Here is a 19,093-nt window from a genome sequence, read left to right as displayed (position 1 = left end):
GAGGCCTGGAGACAGGAAGTGCCCCAGCAATGAAGAGGGGACCCAGAACTGTGCCTGCCCCAGGGCAGAGGCAGGAGCAGAGGAGGGCAGAGCCCCAGGTGGGCGGGAAGGAGGTGGGAGCACTGAGAGGGAGGCTTCCTCCCTCCCCTGGAGTCCCTGCCCCCACATGCATTTCCACTGTGTCAGACTGTTTTAAAGAATTGGTGTGTTCATGCTGTCCCTCCTGAAAATGACTCAAGGAACAAGGGGAGTGAAATGTGTCCCCACCAAGGGGCCTAAGAGCTGTGTGAAGCTCATGTACTGAGAAGGGTCGGGGGGAGCCAAGGGCACCAGCACTTGGGGTTCCCTGAATGTTCCCAGAGCCCCAGGGAGAGGGGACGCCTTGGGAGCCACGTGACCGCTGGCCTGGGAGTCCAAGGCCCAGACGTCCAGGCCCAGGGCAAAGCAGGAGCTGCAGGGCCCACCTGGCCTCCACAGTCCTCCTGGCCCAGGGATGCGGGGACACCAAGGCCAGGCAGAGGACTTCACCCCAGCAGCCAGGGCTGGGTCAGGGCCCCGGGCCGCACAGAGGGAGGCCACACAGAGAGATGGGTTTTTAATTCTTTTTATTGAAGAAAAGAAAAGGAGAGAAAAAATAGATTCCCCCCTGCTTCTTCCTGGAGGGGACTCAGTCCTGCCCCTGGGGGCCACGAGGGTCGGAGGGCTGTGCTCTCCACCTGGGTCTAGGAGGGGCCTAGGGCCCTGGAAGGTGTGGGGAGCTGGCTGCTTCCCGAGGGATGGGGGTGTTTAAAAAACGGTGCCAGGCCGGCCGGGCCAAGCAGGCAGCTCCTCCGCAGCAGGAGCTCAGGCGGGTACCCTGGGACGCTGGCCACGCTGGGCCTGTCCACGGTCCACAGCCGTCCGCCCATCTGCCCGCTGGGCCTCGGCCCAAGGAGGGCAGAGTCTGAGGCACCTTCAGCCTCTGGTGCCCTGTGCCCGCTGGCCGGGCCGCCTCCTGTCCTGCATCTGGCTCTGGTCCCAGCACTGCGGGCCCTGTGCCTGGCCGCCGTCTGAGCGCCCTGAGGCCGGGGTGCGGGCCTGGCCCGCCGCCCGCGAGCGTGTCTGTGCCCGTCTGCGGCAGGAGCGGGCGGAGCAGCATCCCTCCTCCATGGCCCAGTGCGTGGCCGCCGCCCACCCGCTCAGACCTCGGTCTGGAGGTCGATGATGTCCTGGCCCACCAGCGGGATCGTGGCGCCCGACCTCTCCCACTCCACGCTGCGAAGCTCCAGCGGCGACGGCTGCAGCGGCTCCAGCTCCTTCTTCACCCACGTGGGCGTCCCGTGGGCTTTCCGGAGGCTCTCCCAGGGCCTCTTGTTGGGCGTCTGCTGCTTTTCCGGCTGCTGGGTGGCCCGTGGTGCAGGAGGGGTGGGGCCCGGAGGGAGAGCCATGAGCCGGAGGAGTAGCGGGGAGGAGGCAGACACGAATCAGTGAGGAAGGGACGGGAGGTGGGGGACAGGGGACAGGGGACAGGATGAGGCTTTCAGGACAAGAGCCCAGAACAGAGCTGGGCAGCGGCAGGCACAGATCCTCTCCCCAGCCTTGGCAGAGGTTGCGAACCCCACGGTCGGGTCAGGCTGTGGGGACCCTGCCCTGGATCGGCTCCACCCCAATCCAGACCCCTGGCCCCAGGAGCAGGCTCGTGACCGCTCAGCTCCCAGTATGGCCATGGCCTCCAGAGTCTGGCATGGCAGGGTCAGGCCAGCCCTCAGGGATGGGCGAATGAATGAATGAATGAATGAATGAATGAAGTGCGCAAATCCAGGGAAGAAGGGAGACAGCGGCCTGACCTAAGGGCTCTCCCCACCCCGCCCCTCCCTGCCCTCCAGACCTTGCTGTCCGGCCCCAGCACCTCCTTGTCCTTCTCCGCTGCGTGCTGCAGCTTCCGGTTCAGGTCCTGGAACATGTCTTGGTGCCGCTTCCGGGTGTGCATGATCTTCTGCAGGCGGGGTCTGGGCAGTGAGTCCTGGGCCAGGAGGAGGGCATGGCCCATCCTGCCTGCCCCGCCCGTCCCCTGGCTGCCGGGGAGCTGCCTGGCCGTGTGGGAGCCCAGAGCACATCTGGCCCTAAGTGTCTGGTGGTGGGGGACACCAGAACTCACCTCAAAGTCCAGTTCTGCATACCGCGACTTCCGCCGCTGCAGGGAGAAGGGGTTTGCGAACATTCGCCAAGGGTCCCTGACAAGTCCACGCCTCTCCCTGCCTCAGACTGAGGGCATCAGGGACTCACTCGCCCCATGCCTGCCTTCAGGGACCAGGCCAGACCCAGGGGACATGCCTGGGGGCACACTGAGGCAGCTCCTCCAGCTATGCGCTGGGTGCCAGCGAGCAGCACCAAGGCTGGGCTGGGGTGTCCGGCTCGCCTGCCCGGGACACACTCCCCAGGATCAAGGAGACCTGAACTTGGGGCCACATGGCTGGGTCCCCCGACAGAGAACTCAGGGACACAGGGCAGCATCACCAGAGGCCAGGAGCCAGGTGGTGGGAGCATATCCTGTGGGGACGGGCTCCCCCAAAGACCACATCCTACAGGCTGACTGAGGCCGGGTCAGCTGCAGGATCCAGGCTGACCTAGGCAGGTATGTGCTGCCAGGCTGCCCCAAGGGCTGGACTAGCGACTGTGCGAGGTGCAGGTCCTGCTCTGTGGGTCCAGACTGTGGGTCCCTGAGCCCCTTTGAAATGGGGTGAGACCACCCTGCCAAGCCTAGGGTGGGGACCACACGTCAGACATACTCAGCACACCCAGCAGGGCCAGGGGTGGGGGGTGTAGCTAGGAGGCAGAGCCAGCCCGCCCCGCTGACGGCGTGGGGGTCCCACCCAGCAGGGGTGACCCAGCTGCTGCAGGGGTGACCCAGCTGCTGCAGCCCTGCCCTCGCTGGCTGGGGTGTGGCCCACCCCTGCCCCCCTCACCTCCAGGGAGCTCACAGACAAGGTGGCGACATTCTCGTTCTTGGTGCTGGGCCCCGTGCTGGGTCCCGGATGGGCGGCAGGCTCCCCGGGATCCCCCAGGCTGGGGGGTGCTGGCTCCAGATTGGGCGGTGGGGGCAGGGGCTGCTGGGGAGGTGGTGGCGGTGGGGGCGGAGGCGGTGGGGGCTGGGCAGGGGGTGCCTCGGGGGGCCCGCCGCTGGGGGGCTGGCGGGAGGGCGGGCTGCGGGCGGGGAGGCTGGCCTCGGGGGCCGTGCTGAGGTGGATGAGGCGGGTCTGCGGCATCTGGTCAATGTGGATGCTGTACTTGGGCTCCTCCTTGGGCTTGGGCCGCAGCGTGGCCGTGGCCGTGGGCAGAATCACGTAGCTCGTGTCCAGAGCCTTCTCCTGGGCCCGGCTCAGCTCCGAGTCCAGCTTCTTGAAGATGTCCCCGTCACCGACGAAGGAGGACTTGGGTGCCTTGTCCCTCTTGAGGGTCAGTGAGTGGTTGGGGAAGTCGGGCAGGGGCCCGCCAGGGTAGCGGGGTGAGCCGTGCAGGTGCAGCTTGGACACGTTGGCCGGCAGGCTGTTGAAATTGGTGGGCGGCCCCTTGGCATGGGCCAGCTTCAGCTTCTCCTCCTCGGGCAGAGACGGCCGCTTCAGTGTGCCCGTGATGGTGGCAGTGCGGCAGGCCGCGATGTCCTTGTTCAGCACTGCAGGGGCCGCGGGGGAGACAGCGGGGACAGGTGTGGGGGTGAGGATGGTGTAGGACGGTCCCCAGCAGGAGAGGGGCCCAGTCTGCCCTGCGAGGCCGCCACCTCCTGGGAGACCCCGGCCAGGTCCTGCTGGATACTGATCGGAGGGCCGACTGCAGGTACCACCCTACCCAAGCCTGGCACTACGGCCCCTAGGGTTCCTGTGTCCTCAGATGAGGCTGCCACACAGGGTTGCCCTCTCCACTGGCCCCAAGAAGACAAATGGCTGTCACCCACACACTGCCCTCCCCAGCACTGAGAAGAGCAGGCGAGGGCGGCCTTGACTCCCGGAAGCACAGGGACACAGGCAGAACGGTCTGTTCTGGTGGCAGAGCCCAGCCAGCCCTCCAATGCTCCTGACGCCCACGGCCCTGGCCCTTGTGTGGGTGGGGGGCAGTGTGCGGGAGCCCAGTGGTGCTGAGTGCAGCCACGAGGCCCTGGCCCTCTGTCACAGCCCTTCCTGCATCGCTGCCCCTGGGGCCTGCAAGCCTCCCCGCTCTGCCCTGAGGGCCGCCTGGTCCCTGGAGAGAGGTCCCCATACCCAGACACCTCTGACTCTGTCTCTGGTCAGTTGCAAGGGGCCCAGCCGCCTTGACCTCTGAGTGGGGCTCCAGTTTGCCCCCGACTTCCTGCCAATGAATCTAGCCCCTACTGGCTGGCGGAGAGCCCCAAGCTGACTCTGACCCAGCCGCCTGCCCCTGACAGAGGGGTGCCCACCCTCCACACCCCTCCTTTCTCCAAGACCCAGTCTCCAAAGATCCAGACCCCAGGGCCCTTCCTGGGAAGCCTGGCCTGCCCCCTGTGTCCTGCCCCGTGCAGGCTGGCGGATGGTTACCCACCACGCCAAGCCAGCCCTGGGTGCCTGTGTTCACCAGCTGCTCCCTTCAGCCACCTTGCCAGGCACACGGGCCCCAGGGTCACCAATGCCCCCCGAGCTGCCTAGCCAGGGGTCACTCTCTCCCGAACACAGGCTTCCCCGTCCCCCTCAGAGCTCAGCAGGCCATGCTCCCGGCCTGGTCCTCTCCTCCACCCTCTGGACAGCAACACCCTGTGCCCATTTTCAGCCCCGCCCCTCCCCTCGTCCCTACCCAAGAGTGACCCGTCATCCTCCCCGTCAGACCCACATGCCCCACCCAGACAGCCACAGCACTCTCGGGACGCACGTCCCCAAGGCCGCCCCACCCCGCACAGACCCTGGGGCTCCCGACCTCCCACACACCTCACACTTTGCTCCCCACAAGGCAGAACGAGCGCCTGGCACGTGAGGGGTCTATGTGCCTCCCTCGCATGTACCCACCTTGGGGCACAATAAAAGCCAAGCTCCCCCCAGGCCCAGGCCCCTCGCTGGCACCCCGCCCACCCTCCTGCTCTGAGGAAGCTCCCAGGCGCTCAGCACCAGCTGCTCATGGCGCATCCACCAGCTGCATGTGGATCCACCAGGCGCTGTAGCCAGCGCATGAATGAAAGGGAATCAGGGGCTCAGAGAGGCCCACATACACCCAAGCCACCTGAGGCCCCAAGTCCTAGGGTCACCCCTCTGAGAGGCTGTGGTACTGGTTCACAGGAGACCCCAAGGGGGCAGAAGGTGCTTTTTGTCCAGCTCCCATTCAGCCCAGCCCTGAAGTCACTTCCTCCAGGAAGCCCTCCTGGGGCCCAACTGGCACCAGCACACACTCCCCACCTGGGGCTGTCCCAGCTCCTCTGCCAGGGCTGTCTCTAGAGAAGGTGCTCTTCAAATATCTAAATGACCAGAGGGAGCATGGTCCATTGGCCTCTCCACAGCTCAGAAAGCCACTGCCTGTCACTGCCTCAGGACCTGGTTCACAGAACAGTGGTGGGGACAGAAACAGACCCTCGCAGTCTGATGCTTGGGGATGGGCGGCGGAGCTTCCTTTATTGGGCAGTCGTTCGTTTTTTGCACTTGGTTCCAGGAAGCTCAGCACTGGCCGGGGGCTCCATGGTGGGTCCTTCTCCCCGCCTTCCTCTTGCTCCCCGTTGTCCCCCTAGCCTGAAAGCCCCACTCACTTCTGCCCCTGCTGGGACTGGCAATGAGGAAATGAAGGTGGCACAGAACACAGGTGCTAGAGGGCGGTGGGCAGGAGGCAGGTGGGGGGAGCGGCACTAGGGTGGGGCTGTGCTCCTCGCTGGGGCCACGACAGAGGAAGAGATGTCAGGTGGGCAGGGGACGCAGCCAGGGGCTCCACAGGCACCTGCCCAGCAGGAGTGCCAGGGCAGTGTTCTGGAAGCTTCTGATCATGCCCCATGGACCCTCCTTCGGCCTCAGGAAGTGGGCGGGGGTGGAAGGCTGGGCCCCCAGGGCAGGTCCCCTGGGTCCGGGTGGGCCTGACGGTGTGGCTGGGTGTGGGTGGGGGCAGCAGGAATGGACAGGGATGGGTGATGTGGGGGAGGCACAGGCGGAGGCGTGGAGTGGGGCCGTGCAGGGGGCCGGGCTGGCACTGTCCTCTCACCTGTCGGGCGCTCACCTGATCTACAGGCCAGATCCACGTCCTTCTCGAAGTCGGTCTGTAGGACAGAGACAACAGGGCAGGGTGAGCGCCTCTGGGAGCAGGGGTGTGTGCACGCGTGCACAGACCGCTCGGGAGGGCCACGGTGCTCCTGCTGCCCCGAGGAACCCCTGTCCATGTCCACAGCCCAGTGCCCCACGTGGGCGACCATGCCTCCCCATGCACCTGCCTGTGTGGTGGGCATTTGTGTCTCTGGGTGGATGCGTGTGTGAGTGTGAGTATGCGTGCGTGTTTGTGGATATGTCTGTGTATAAGTGGGTGAATTTGTGTCCCTGTGTTTGCGTGTGGATTCAGGTGTTTGTAAACGTGAGAGAATGCATCTGAGTGTTTTGTACACGTACATGCGTGTGTATTTCTGTATGTGGCTGTGTGTGTGTTTCTGAGGTGCGTGTGAGACTGTGAGGCACACATGTGTGCTCTCTCCAAGGCATCTGGGAGCTGATGACCTCCTGCTTCCTCTGGTCTCATCTCTCCCCCGAGGCCTCAGGAATGGCTCTGGGCCTGCGGCACCAGAACTCTCCCCCTTGGTCCCCCACATCCCTCCAAGGGGGCTCCATCCAGGGTCTGGGGAGGGAGAGGTGGTGGGGGGGGGATGTTGGGCCAAGGCCGGCACCCACCACCCTCAGGCAGCCACACCAAGCTGACAGTCAGCTGGGGAGGCAGGAGTGGGCGGCCCAGACCCGCCCTCAGGGAGCTCAGGACCTGCCCAAGCCTGGGGCTGTCCTTCTCCAGGGACCCTGGGGCTCCAGGGGACAGGCCCACCCTTCACTGAAAACCTGGAGGTTTCTTCCCTGCAAATGCAGGGGTTGGGTTGGCTGGAGACAACAAAATCTTCCCCCTGGGATCAGAGGTCAGGCCAGGAGAAACGCTGGAGGAGGGGGAAGCTGTGTCCCAAAATGACAAGCTAGCCACTGGTGGACACCTGCTCCCTGGCTGATGGAGACACTGAGGCATGGAGCCGTGAGGGGCCTGCCTGGACGTCACCCAAGAACCGAAGTGGCCGTCTCTCACTGAAGGACCTCACCCTCACCCGGGGCTGGACATGCCATCTGCTGAGGCCCTGCCTGTGAGCTTCACAACCACCGTGAGGTGGCTGGGCACCCCGGGACCCAGGGAGCACCTCCCGCGCGCCAGCCGTGCAGAGTTCACCAGGGGCGTGGCCTGAGCCCAGAAAGGTGGCACCATGGGGCAAGAGTCAAGGAGGGCTCCCTGGAGGAGGGGACCCACGGGAGTGCGCAGGGTGGGCAACAACTGGGGTGGAAGCTTGTGTGAAGGACACAGGGGCAGGAGCAAGACCAGCACAGCTGCGGGTTCTGCACAGGACCAGGCCAGGGCGTGGATGCTGTCCTGAGGCCTAGAGGGTGGAGAAGGGGGCCTGGCTCCACCCTGTGTGCCAGCCCCTGGGTGCAGAAGCAGGAGGTCTAGTGACGGGTGTGGGTGGGAGCAGACTTGGTGACCGTGGTGGGTCCTGGCTGAGCCCCAGGGGCACAGGGCTGCAGGAGGAAGATGCTGAGGTCAAAGGTGTGAAGAGTTGAGGCTCCACAGGGGGCTGTTGGGGGCCGTTACATAGGAACCGCCACTCAGGCCGCCCTCCCAGGGCCTGTGCGTGTCGTGGGAACGCTGTGCTGTAAAGAGGACAGGCGCAGGCACAGGCAGGGGCGGGGGGTGCAGAACACACGGCTGAGGACACCAAGATGGGCAGGGGGAGGGCAGAGAGCCCAGAGAGGGTGAAGGCAGGATGGCCAAGGGCCACACGGGAGGGTCACCCTGCAGGGGCTGAGGACTGGGCAGCACCCAGGGAGCGCCAGGGAGGCAGCAGGTGGGAATATGCGGGGTAGGGGCAGGGGATGGGCAGGCTAGGCTGGACCCCTAGGTGGCAGCTGAGCAGGACTTTCCTGGGTGGGGATGGAGGGCACTGAGGGTGGGCCTGGGAGGTGTAAGGATGAGGACCTTGAGTTGAGGGCTGGGATGCTCAGAGGGTGGTGTCCAGCCAGATGGGCACTGCTGCCAGCGGGGGTGAGTGTGGGGTGGATGCCAGCCTCCGCTGAGACCTCCAAACTCATCAGCTCAGGCCTTCCCAGCTGGAAACCCCGGACCAGGGGTTCCACTTGGCGAGCCTCAGTTTCCCCAACTGCACACTGGGTTCAGAGCTCCTCTCAGCAGGGCTGCTGGGGCCTAGGGGAGCTTGGGGCACGGTGAGGGCCTGGAGGCACTCGGCAGGGGTACGAGGCAGGTGGGGCAGCCTGAGTCCCCGGGCCCTGAGTCCTACCATGAGCTGGGCGTGGCCGTTCTGGAAGGAGCCCCCTGAGTCCCCGTTGCCCTCCTCCTGCCGGTCAACCACACGGCATTTCACAGCGTCCTGGACCTGGGGAGGGAGAGCCGAGTACCTCAGTGGCAGCCACGTCCCCACCCTGCGCTAGCGCCAGATCAGATGAGCAGCACCTGTGGTGGGGCGGGCGTCTCGGGGAAGGGCAGGGCTGGTCAGCAGGAGGCCTCCCCACAGGGCCACCTCTGGTCTGCTGAGTCATGACCCACTGGGTGGAGAAGGGGAAAAGAGACCCCAGGAGGGGAACAGCCTACCCCTCTCCTGTCTAAGATTCTCTCTACCAAGCTCCCAGCCACCGAGAGCTGCTGCAGGCCCTCGGGCCAGAGTCTGCCTGCGAGAACCTGCCCTGACCTGCAGCGGGCCGAAGATGTCCCTGGACCTGGCCTGCATCTCCAGCAGCTTCAACGTCATTGCCTCCTCTGAGCCAGTGGAAAGCCTGGCCCTCACTGCCCTGGGAGTGTGGGGTGCTATGCCAGGGTGCCTGAGCCCGGCCCCTCCCCAGAGCCACCCCACTGGGAACAGCACTCTGTCAAGGGGGATTTCACCCTTCACAGCCACCCACTCTTCAGGGGGGACAGTGGTGAGGACGGCAGCAGACTCTGTAGGAGGGGCTACAGGGGAAGACCAGCGGCCAGCAGAGCTTATGGACAGGGAACTCCCAAGGAGGTAAAGACTGGATATCCAGGAGACATCATCTACGAATGCCAACTGTCCCTCCCGTGGGGCCGGCAGCCACCTCCTGCGGGCTGCTCTGGGCAGCACGCTGACACTCTGGTGGTAACAGTGTATAAAGGGAATCCTTGGGGGTGGTGGGGGGCATGAAAGCACAGAGGGCTTCCTGGAGGAGGCATCCAAACAGAAGTTGGCAGAGGCAGAAAGAGGGCAAGCTGGGGCTCCTGGCTTCCAAGCACCCTCCTACCTACCCACCCACTCAACCACAGACCTGTGGCCCCGTTCCCTCACCTAGTGCTCTGCTTCATGCTGCTGGGGGGCTGAGCACACCCAGCCCACCCCTCTCATCAGGCAGATGGGGACCGAGGCCCAAAGCGGGCGAGAGAATTGTCTGTGGCCACACAGCTGGTCAGAGGCAGGGCCAGGCCTGGAAACCAGGGTCTCAGTGGCCTCTGACCCCCGGACACCAGCTAAGGACTCCAGGCCGCCACAGCAGGTGTGCCTTCCTGCCATCCTCTCCCTCATGGACCTGCCCCGCAAATGCCTACTGGGCACCTACCGTGTGCCCGGTCCCACAGGCAGGTAGGGAAGTGCTCTCTGTGGGCGAGCAGAGGAGCTGGGGCTCCCCAAGTCCCTCTGGTACCCTCTCCGGGAACACCCGAGCCAGCCTCAGCCCAGGAGGCCCCAGCCTCATGGGCAGACGAGGGACTGACTTGCCCACCTGCAGGAGTGTCCCAGGCCACAGGGCTGGCTGGGCTGCCCGGCATGGCCTCCACCTGGCCCAGCCTCCTCAGCATGCTCTGCAGCCCTGGCCACCACCCCCGAGGCTGAGGACCTGGGTAGGCAAGGCCCCTTGCTACCAGGCCCAGGCGGAAGCCATCTCTGGGCAGGACCTTGAAGGCCCTGCAGCATGGAGCCCACATGCAGGGGCTGGGAGCTCACTGGGGGCTTCGGGGAAGTCTGGCCCTGGTGTCCTCTGTCCCCGCCCACCATAGGAGCATGCTGGGTCCCCTCCTTCCCTGACCCCATTTGCCAACCATGAGGCTTCTTGCACATCTGAGACCCCCAGTGCCAGTCCTCTGCTCCAGCTGGCCCTGGGCTCTGCCTCCCTGGAGCCCCTCCTCTCCGCTGTCTCCTTTGCAGCTCCCGTCACCGGTCAGTTGGTCCTTGGGGATTTGCCTAATTGTTTGAGAAATCTCTCCAATTTCCGTCTTTTCTATTTTGTGAGATATTTTGCCTCCATTTTCCTTCTACTGAGCTTTGAGCTGCTCTCTGTTTTTAATTTCCACAAGGCTCTTTTTGTTCCTTTTTCATAGGCTACTGTTCTTGTTTCACAGAAGCCAGGCACTGGGGGCCAGGAGTGTGGCCTCAGAGAAGAACCGCCTGGCCTGAAATCCCAGCCATGGTGATGAGCTCCTGTGACGAGCTCCCTGGAGCTGTCCTGTCTGTGGAACGGAGCAGGTGGCACCTGCTTTAGAAGCTGTCATGAGATTCACTAACACGAGTTCATTGCTGGGACCAGGGCCTGGCCCATGTGGCGCGCACCAGGGTGAGCGGCTTCTCCCAGGTGAGGATAAGAAGGGGCCACTGAGGTTTCTCCTTCCTGGGCTGCCTCTGTCCCCACGCTGTTTTCCTGCTTGTCTGGTTGGGTTGCAACTCCAACAGGAGCTCTGCTGTCCTCATCAGGAGCTGCTGGGATGTAAGTGTGGAGCACTGCCCGGCTGGTGGTTGACTGGTACAAGAGCCGTTTCGCTGCTGGACATCAGAACTCCGGCTCTTCCTCCTCCTGTCTTTCCTCGAAGTCAGATTGCCTTGAGAGGGGCGTTCACACCTCCCCGCAGAGGTCTGGGTCTGGGAGGCCTGCGCTGACACGTGACCCAGGCTCAGCACATCCACTTCCCTGACTTGTTTCCAGGCGGCATCCCCATCTTCAGCTGTGCCGGCTGCCCCAGGCCAGAGCCCCTCTGTTCACTCTGCCCAGAGAGTGAAGCCCAGGCCGTGGAGGCCAAGAGGGCAGCCCTGCCCTTCCAGGCTGGGATGGAAATCGCCACCTAAGGCCGGAAAACCAGGCCTCCCACGCCTGACCTTCCTGTGGCAGCCAGAGATCCTGGGGAGGGGGCGGGCCCCACTCCTGACACCGTCTGGCTCCTTGCAGCTGGCCGAAGCCTGGGCTGTCTCCAGTTAGCTGGGACCGCACCTCTCATCCTGCTTCCCCGCCTACCGGCTCCCCTGCTGTCGGCTTCTCCTGTATTCTTCACCCTCGGGAACCTGTGTGCTTTTCAACAGCCCCTCTGCCGTCTCTCCAGGGGGACCCAGGAAGGGGGAGGTGGCCGCCCCGCTCCTGGGCCTTCCGCCCTCCTGGCGCTGATCTGGAAGCAGGTGTCCTACGCCACCCAGGTCGACATGCATGCTTTCCCACATTCCAGCCTCCGCAAGAGCATCCCAATCGTGGCCACCAGCCAGGCGGTAGTTGGGATGTAGTTTGGTGAAAACCTTCTAGTGACACCTTCTGGAAAGATCCAGAAAACGCCGGAAGCCGGAGTCTCTATTGCCCTGGAAGCTGTCTACTTCTGCTGCCAGCTTCCTCACTCCTGTAGGCCCCTTGAGGATGGGGGCCCCATGTGCCTTCGTCCCCCATGCCCCCAAGCCAGTGCGGGCGCAGGGCATCCTTGGGAAGGTGCTGCACTGCCTGGGCCGCTCCCAGGGAGAGTGGGGTGGACACACTCACCTGCAGGCCCCGCTCTGTGGACCACCGAGGCCTGCAGATGTGTCAGGGTCATGGATGCTGCGCCTACCCACAATCTCCCTGCCGAGGTCCTCGGGGAAGGAGGAGGCCACTCGGCAGCCCCAGGACCCCGCAGGAGCCCGGCCCGACAGAGGCTGCCTCACCCACCTCTCTACGGAGGATACAGTGCACCATGACGATGACGAAGCCCTCCAGCGAGTCGAAGACAGCGAAGAGGATCTGGAAGAGGGCGGAGCGGCGGTCGGTGACGGCGAGCACAGCCGACATCCAGGTCAGCGCCAGCAGCGGCAGCACCACGCAGGAGCTCCACAGGGAGGCCCTGGGGATGGAGGGCGTCAGCGCTGCCGCCCCTGCCCCTGCCCCCAGGGACACACTGCCCTGAACCCTGCATCTCCAGGCCTCGGTGGGGACCCAGCCCTAAGTCCCCGTCTCTGTCTCTGGGGGCCTGGGCCAAGCAGCCCTTCCTCTCTGGGGTGAGTCTCCCTAGGGGTCCACCACTGCCCAGGCTGCGTCTGCACCCTCTCTCCTCCCCAGGACTCCCCCAATCCTGTCCCACACTCTGCCCCTCCCCTCTCAAGCCCTTGCCCCAGGCTGGGGAGGAGCCCACTGTCAACACTGAGGTCCCAGCACCCCCTCCCCAAGCCCAAGGTCTCTGAGTGGACCCAAGGACTCAGGAGGGAGGTCCTGAGAAGCTGGGCAAGGGGGAAGGGCTCTTTGGGAAGATCCAGGTTCCTGACAGTCTAGGAGGTGACAGGGGAAGGGAGACAGGCTGGAGAGGGATGGGCTGTCTGGTGTGGGGTGGGCCAAGGAGGATCCCCTGGTCCAGGACCCTCAGAGAGCCCACAGGCCCCAGGCGAGGGGTCCAGGCCCTGAAGGGCAGAGCAAGATGGCCATGGTCGGGAGGGGAGGGTGGAGCCCAGAATTCAGAGACCTGGAGAGAGAGAAGCTTAGAGGGAATGAGATGAGGACAGACAGACGGCCAAGGCCAGCAGGGGAGGAGCAGAGGAGAGACAGAGACAGACGGCAACACACAGACTGACAGTCGCCTCCTCCTCTTCGTGGGCCAGCTCCGCCCATGCCTCCTGAGCCCCAGCGGCCACCTGCCTGTAGACCCTTCCTGCTGCCTCTGCCGCTCAGTGCCACCCCCTCCCAGGAGGCCTCACAGCAGCCCTCGCCCCTGCAGCCCAGCCTCGTTGGGAGCAGTGAAGGCCTGGGCCCCTCCCCACATCCACCCACTGGGTTCCGCGCGTGGCCTCTGAGCCTGTGCTCTCCTGCTCACAGTGGGGACACCAACCTGCTTCCCGGGGCTGTGGAACACAGACAGAGGCCAGCAGGACCCCGGCTGTGGTGAGTGCTCGGGAGGTGGCCCTGTGCCTGCCCGCAGGGGGCCCCACAGCCCGCAGGACTGTCATCACCACCCGGAATGGGTGCTGGCGCCAGCTTCCCTCCTCCCCTCCTCCTACACAGGGGGAGCTGGGGCAGGAGGACTGAATAGGGAGTAGGGGGCACAGGTGTGCGGTCAGAATGCCAGGCAGGAGCTGGCACACCAGGGCTGGCAGGAGAGACGCTGGAATGACCTGGAGTCTGCCAGGACAAGGGCCTCCAAAACCACACGCTCTGCTCCTCAGCCCTCTATAGTGTGGCTTGGTCACCAATGCTGCTCCCACCCCTAGTGCAGGACACCTGTGCAGGGCCCAGCCCCCAAGGGATATCTGTGTCGTCATCTCTCAGGACCTCTCAGCAGGCACAGCCAGCCATGCCTGCCTCCTGGACTCTCTTCCTCCTCTCCTCCACCCGGCCCTCTACCCCAGGCCTTGGTCTGCTTTTCTTCAGTGATGCTGTCCGGCAGTGATCTGTCTGGCCCCAGCCTCAGGCATGACCACATACCCATGGCTAGGACACGTGCAGGCCCAGAGCCCAGAGCAGCACCAGGACAGAGGGCCTGGTCCTGCATGGCCAGTGCCTCCCGGGTCTCAGGGTACGGTGGCCCTGGCCACGCACCCGCCCCTCCTGCTCTTGGACATAGGATGGGCTCTAACAGCCTCATGGGACTCCTTCTTCCCTGTACAACTTTGGAGTGTACCAGAGGCCACCAACCTCCTTGGCCCTTCCCCTGGCCCTGGAGAGCCTGCCCCTGCTCCCTGTGCACCCCACGCCTGGGAACTCAGGTGTCCGGAGAGGCCTCCCTTGCCCATGACCGTGCTGCTCCCTCCAGGCTGCAGCAGCGGACAGGGCCCTGGCTGTCACTCACTGCTGTGTCCCTGCACTTGGCACAGGGCCTGTGATGAGGAGGCCCTCCATCAATATTCGCAGAGCCAAGGAAACACTCACTGACACAGAGCAGGACCCCTCGGCTGGGGCCTCGGTTTTCCCATGGCGATAAGCTGGAGAATCTCTCTTCTCCCTTCCAAAGCTGGTATTCTTTGAGCCGGGACCCTGGACTCCTCTCCTCACCCAAGTCCTAAGGGAGGAGGTGCAGGGCTTCCCTCCCCATGGAGACTTCTTTGCCTGCTGTCAGTCACCCCTGCTGCTGCCCGTCAGGGGATACAGTGGTGCAGCTGGGTCTCCAGGCCTGACATTTACAGCCCGATCTGCTGCGGCTGGCAGGTGGCCTGGGGCCTGGGGACCTGTAAATTACTCCCACACAGCAGCTCAGCCTCTGCGGCTGGGAAACATTTCTGCAGAGAGCGGTGGGAAGGAAGCAGAAAGGTCCAGGAGCTGCTGAAGGGGAGGCCAGGAGTGCCCAGCTGCACCGCACCTGCTCCGGTCTGGAGAGGCAGGTGCCCGGGGTGCGGGGAGAGGTTCTGAGTGACTTCAAAGGGAACATCCTTCTGGCCCCCACTTCTCTCTGATGGAATGAGATGGGGTGGATCCCACAGCCCCTGCCACATCCCTGGTGTTGAGACAAAGAAAGGGCAACACTAGCCCCAAAGAACCTGAACTTCCCGGGGCCTGGCAGGCCAGTGTGGACGCTGCCCCAGCTCCGGGCTTGCTCCTCCCACCCTGGCTAGCCTCGCCCCACTCGCATCTGCACAGTGCCAGGGCCGAGAGCCCTTCTCCCACGGCTCCTAAAACCCTGGACCCCTAGTGCCTGGCTCAGGGAGCAAAGCAGGAGGGTACAGGGGTATGCACCTGGGCGTACCACCCTCACCTTGGGTTGAGGGAGGCAGGGCACGGATAAAATGACCCCTCAGGCTGGAAAGCCCAACTGGCCCCACCCACCTGAGGCCATACCGCCCTGCCCTATGCACAGATGCTAAGGCTGCCCAAGGTCAGCAGATCAGCCCCTGACCCTGAACCCTTCCTTCCCTGTTCCCTTGGCCCTGGCTGCCTCCTGCTCTCAGGCACACATGTGTACACACACACACACATGCATTCACACACTCACCTATAAACACATTCCCACATACACAATGCTCACACGCTCATACACACGCACACACAGGCACATGCCCAATTATATACACACTCACACTTATACACACACACTAACACAAAATATCAGGTTGCACTCACACACAGATGCACACTCACATGTATATACACCAGGTTGCACTCACAGAGATGCATGCTTACATACGCACAGCAGGTTGTGCTCACACACACAGATGCACGCTTGCACGTATGCACACTGGGTTGCACTCACACAGATGCACGCTCAGAGGTACACACACAGATGCATGCTCACACATCCACACACAGATACACGTTCACATGTATACACACCAGGTTGCACTCACACAGATGCACACTCAGGTACACAGATGCATCCTCACACGTCTGCACACATAGATGCACACTCACACATATGCACACTGGGTTGCACTCACACACATAGATGCATGCTCACAGGTACACACAGATGCACGCTCACAGGTACACACACAGATGCACACTCACACACGCATATACAGATACATGCTCACACGTATGCACACTGGGTTGCACTCACATACATGCACGCTCACACATATGCACAGTGGGTTGCACTCACACACAGATGCATGCTTGCACACATCAAGGCACATTCTTACACATGTACACACACACTTGCACACTTGTGGCATCAGAGGTGGCACTGGCGGCAGAGAACTCCACACTCAGTACACTTGAGAGCACACCCAAGGGGGTACGGGGGTGGTTGGCTACAAGCGAAATTAAAAGCCTGAAACAAAAGCAAGTACTCTCACATGGGCACACACACAAACACATCTGCACACACCTGGTCATGCTCTCACACGAATGCACACTCATGTACACTCACATATGCACACTCATACACACACACCTGGTGACATGCATACCCACACACCCCCAGTGGCATGCATGCACACTCACACACATGCACACACCTAGCCATGCTCTCACGTGTGCTCACGTGCACTCACAGGGAGGGAGGCTTCCCATCAGGCAGGCCAGGGCCAGTCTCCTTGCCCCACCACAGAGCTGCGGGGGTGTCATGGGTGCAGACCCCTGCCCAGGCATCAGCCATCCTGGGCTCCGTGCCAGCAGCACCAGGGGTGGGGGTGGAGGTTCAACTCCAGAAGCAAGAAACCACAGCTTGCAGCCTGGCACACACTCGGGCCCCAGAGGGACAGGACTGACCACCGCTCTTTCCCTACCGCAGCGCAGCCCACAGCTGCACTCCGCCTGTGCCCAGGCCAGGCCCCACGCCCTGCACCCGCAGTGCCTTGTGCTGCCAGGCCTAGAGCAGGCCTGTGGGGAGGATGGAAGGAGGAGCTGAGGGCAGTGGATCGGGGGGACGGGAGTGGCCTAGAAACCCAGAGTGGACGGCAGAAAAGGAAGAAATGAAAGATAAACATAAAACAAACAGAAGGTGACTCAGAGCGCAGAGCCCCAAGGGTGGGCCTAGGAGGGAGGTGGCAGCGGAGGCACTAACATGGCGTTACTGGTGGCGTCGGAGGTGGCATCGGCGGCAGAGAGGACTCCACACTCGGCACACTTGAGGGCGCGCCCGAGGGGGTGCGGGGGCGGCTGACTGCAAGTGAAATTAAAAGGCTGAAACGAAAGCAAGCGCTCTGCTCTCGGAAACCAGGCAGGAGGGGCGGGGCCAAAGTGCAAAACCAGCCACTCAGGAGTCCAGCCTGGGCCCCAACAGGGATGGTCCTGGGGGCTCTCAGCCACCTCACGAACTCAGGCCTGGGGCGTGGGCGCTGTGGTGGGCAGGGCTGAGGGCTGCACGTGGCAGGCATGGGGGGAAGGTAGTGAGGGGTCCCTGTGCTCAGCTGAGGGTGGACCCTGCCTCCGTCTGCACAAAGCGGCAAAATTCCCAGAGGGAGGCCACTGCGCCTTCCAGTCCCCTTTCCGTGTGTCTGCGAGGGAGCTGACCTGGGCAGGGACCTCATGCAGGTCCTCGTGGCATGTGTATGCCCACGTGTGTGTGCCCATGCGTGTGGGTGTGCGTGCACACATAGACCGGTGTACTGGGTGCCCCTCCACCCCAACCTCCATCCCGTCTACGTGGGCGGCGAGACCTACACGGCCACACAGGCGAGTCTGGGTGCGCTCCTGGGCTGTGTGCACCTAACGCAGCTGGCCCCCGTGGCACACACAGGGCGAGGTGGGCAGAGTGCAGGCCGCCTGGGCTTAGTTCTAGTGTGTGCCCACCTGGCCTGGAAGCTCAGCTCCACCAGCCACTCAACCTCCCTAAACCTCCATTTCTCAGCTGTAAGATGGGACTATAACCATAGAATCTGCCACAATGGTTATTCTAAGCAGCAAACAAAACATCCACCCTGGGTGAGCCCCTGAGATCACTGCTGCTTTTACGACCAGGTAGGCAGTCTGCCATGCTCAGACCCCGGATGTGTAGCCCTGGGGACCTCTTCTGAGTGTGACCACTGTCTTGGGAGCAGTGTGGGACAGGGTGTTCCGGGGACAGGTAGGGCAAGGCCTTAGAGAGGCCTGTTCCAGCCTCCATTTCCCAGGCCAGGAGACAAAGCACCGCGACTCCCACCCAGAGTGACAGACCCCAGGGCCACGGCACGCACTCAGCATCAGACACCAGCTCGGCTGGTTCCTAACCAGGACCAGAACCCACAGGCACCCAAGGGGAAGGCTTCCTGAAAGCGTCTGTTCACTGGGGACAGCAGGAGGAGCCAGGAAGAGAGAGACAGGAACAGAGAGAGAGACAGAGAGACACCAAGCATCCAAGCAAGACTGGCACGGAGGGGAGGGGCCCACGCAGACACCAGCCAGGGCTGGATGACACAGAGCAGCAGGCAGAGGTTAGGGGCAGGAGGACAAAGAGGGGCTTGTCCGCCCTAGTCAGCTCCCCACGCCCCGCAGCTTCCCCTCTGTGCCCAGGGCCCTGTCCCTCAAAGGTGGGTGCAGCCACACATCCCAAGCGCCTCTGTCTTGCTCCCGCGCCCTGTCCAGCTGCTGTGCTGAGAGCACTCCCTGGGCTTGGGTTCCCCGGAGGGAGGAACATCAGCTCCACCTGTCCTCTGCACCATCCTCCCCATGATGAAGGTCCCACAAAGACAGGGAGTCCCTGCACGGACAGGCGACATCCTCCCCCTGGCCATGGAGCAAGCCTTGTGGTAGGGGAGTGGGGGGCCAGGGACCCCCAGCACCCAGCCTTGGGGGCACCCTGCTGCCACCCTGCAAGCTGGGCAGAGGCGGGGTATCCCTGCACAATCAGTCTCACAGCTTCTGAGGACTTTATGGGGCCCACCCTGTCCAGGTCAGATGGAGAAACTGAGGCACGGTGAGAGGCAGGGGCTGGCTGAGCCTAAGGGGCCTCTGTACTCAGTGCCTCCGTTTCCCACCCGCTCCGGGGTCCCTGGACCTGCAGTCTCAGATTGGGCATGGAGCGTTCTCCATCCCCCGGGGCTGGGTGGGCTCTGGGTCTTGCACTCCGGGCGGGCAAGGAGCCGTGTAGCCCCGGTCCTACCCTGCCCGCTCCTTCAGCTTCTTGTCCGTGATGCCGTCTTTGGACACGAGCTTGTTGAACACCAGGATCCCAATGACCATGTTCACCTGCCGGGCAGAGAGTGATGGGGGTGTGGGGGTGGGGGCCGCCGTAGGCTCAGGGGCTGACACTGGCCAGACCGACGCTGGCTACGCCAACCACGACCCCCTACCCCACCCAGGGTCACCTCCCGTGC

At 63.5% G+C, this 19,093-nt stretch overlaps 1 protein-coding gene across 14 annotated transcripts in view; it reads right to left on the bottom strand.

The window, feature by feature from the left end:
• Positions 1 to 588: 588 nt before the first annotated feature.
• The window catches only part of ADGRB1 (adhesion G protein-coupled receptor B1), a 97,121-nt gene continuing 78,616 nt past the window's right edge, over positions 589 to 19,093 (bottom strand). For 3 of the 14 annotated variants that reach the window (XM_055117043.3, XM_055117040.2, XM_057303100.2), the window contains 8 exons: positions 18,880 to 18,965; positions 12,111 to 12,282; positions 8,489 to 8,584; positions 6,178 to 6,217; positions 2,946 to 3,652; positions 2,138 to 2,173; positions 1,868 to 1,975; positions 589 to 1,376 (listed from right to left, as the gene is read on the bottom strand). In XM_055117043.3, coding sequence (XP_054973018.2) covers positions 1,179 to 1,376; positions 1,868 to 1,975; positions 2,138 to 2,173; positions 2,946 to 3,652; positions 6,178 to 6,217; positions 8,489 to 8,584; positions 12,111 to 12,282; positions 18,880 to 18,965 — 1,443 coding nt within the window. In that variant the 3' untranslated portion in view covers positions 589 to 1,178. Of the gene's footprint in view, positions 1,380 to 1,867; positions 2,003 to 2,137; positions 2,174 to 2,945; positions 3,653 to 6,162; positions 6,218 to 8,488; positions 8,585 to 12,110; positions 12,283 to 18,879; positions 18,966 to 19,093 lie in introns of all 14 variants that reach the window. The other 11 variants (XM_034966742.3, XM_055117033.2, XM_055117036.2 and 8 more) reach the window with 10 other exon arrangements.

Source organism: Pan paniscus, chromosome 7, assembly GCF_029289425.2.
Source record: "Pan paniscus chromosome 7, NHGRI_mPanPan1-v2.0_pri, whole genome shotgun sequence".
Lineage (NCBI taxonomy): Eukaryota > Metazoa > Chordata > Mammalia > Primates > Hominidae > Pan > Pan paniscus.
Note: the sequence above shows the minus strand (reverse complement) of the source record. Positions and strands in the feature narration are given on the sequence as shown.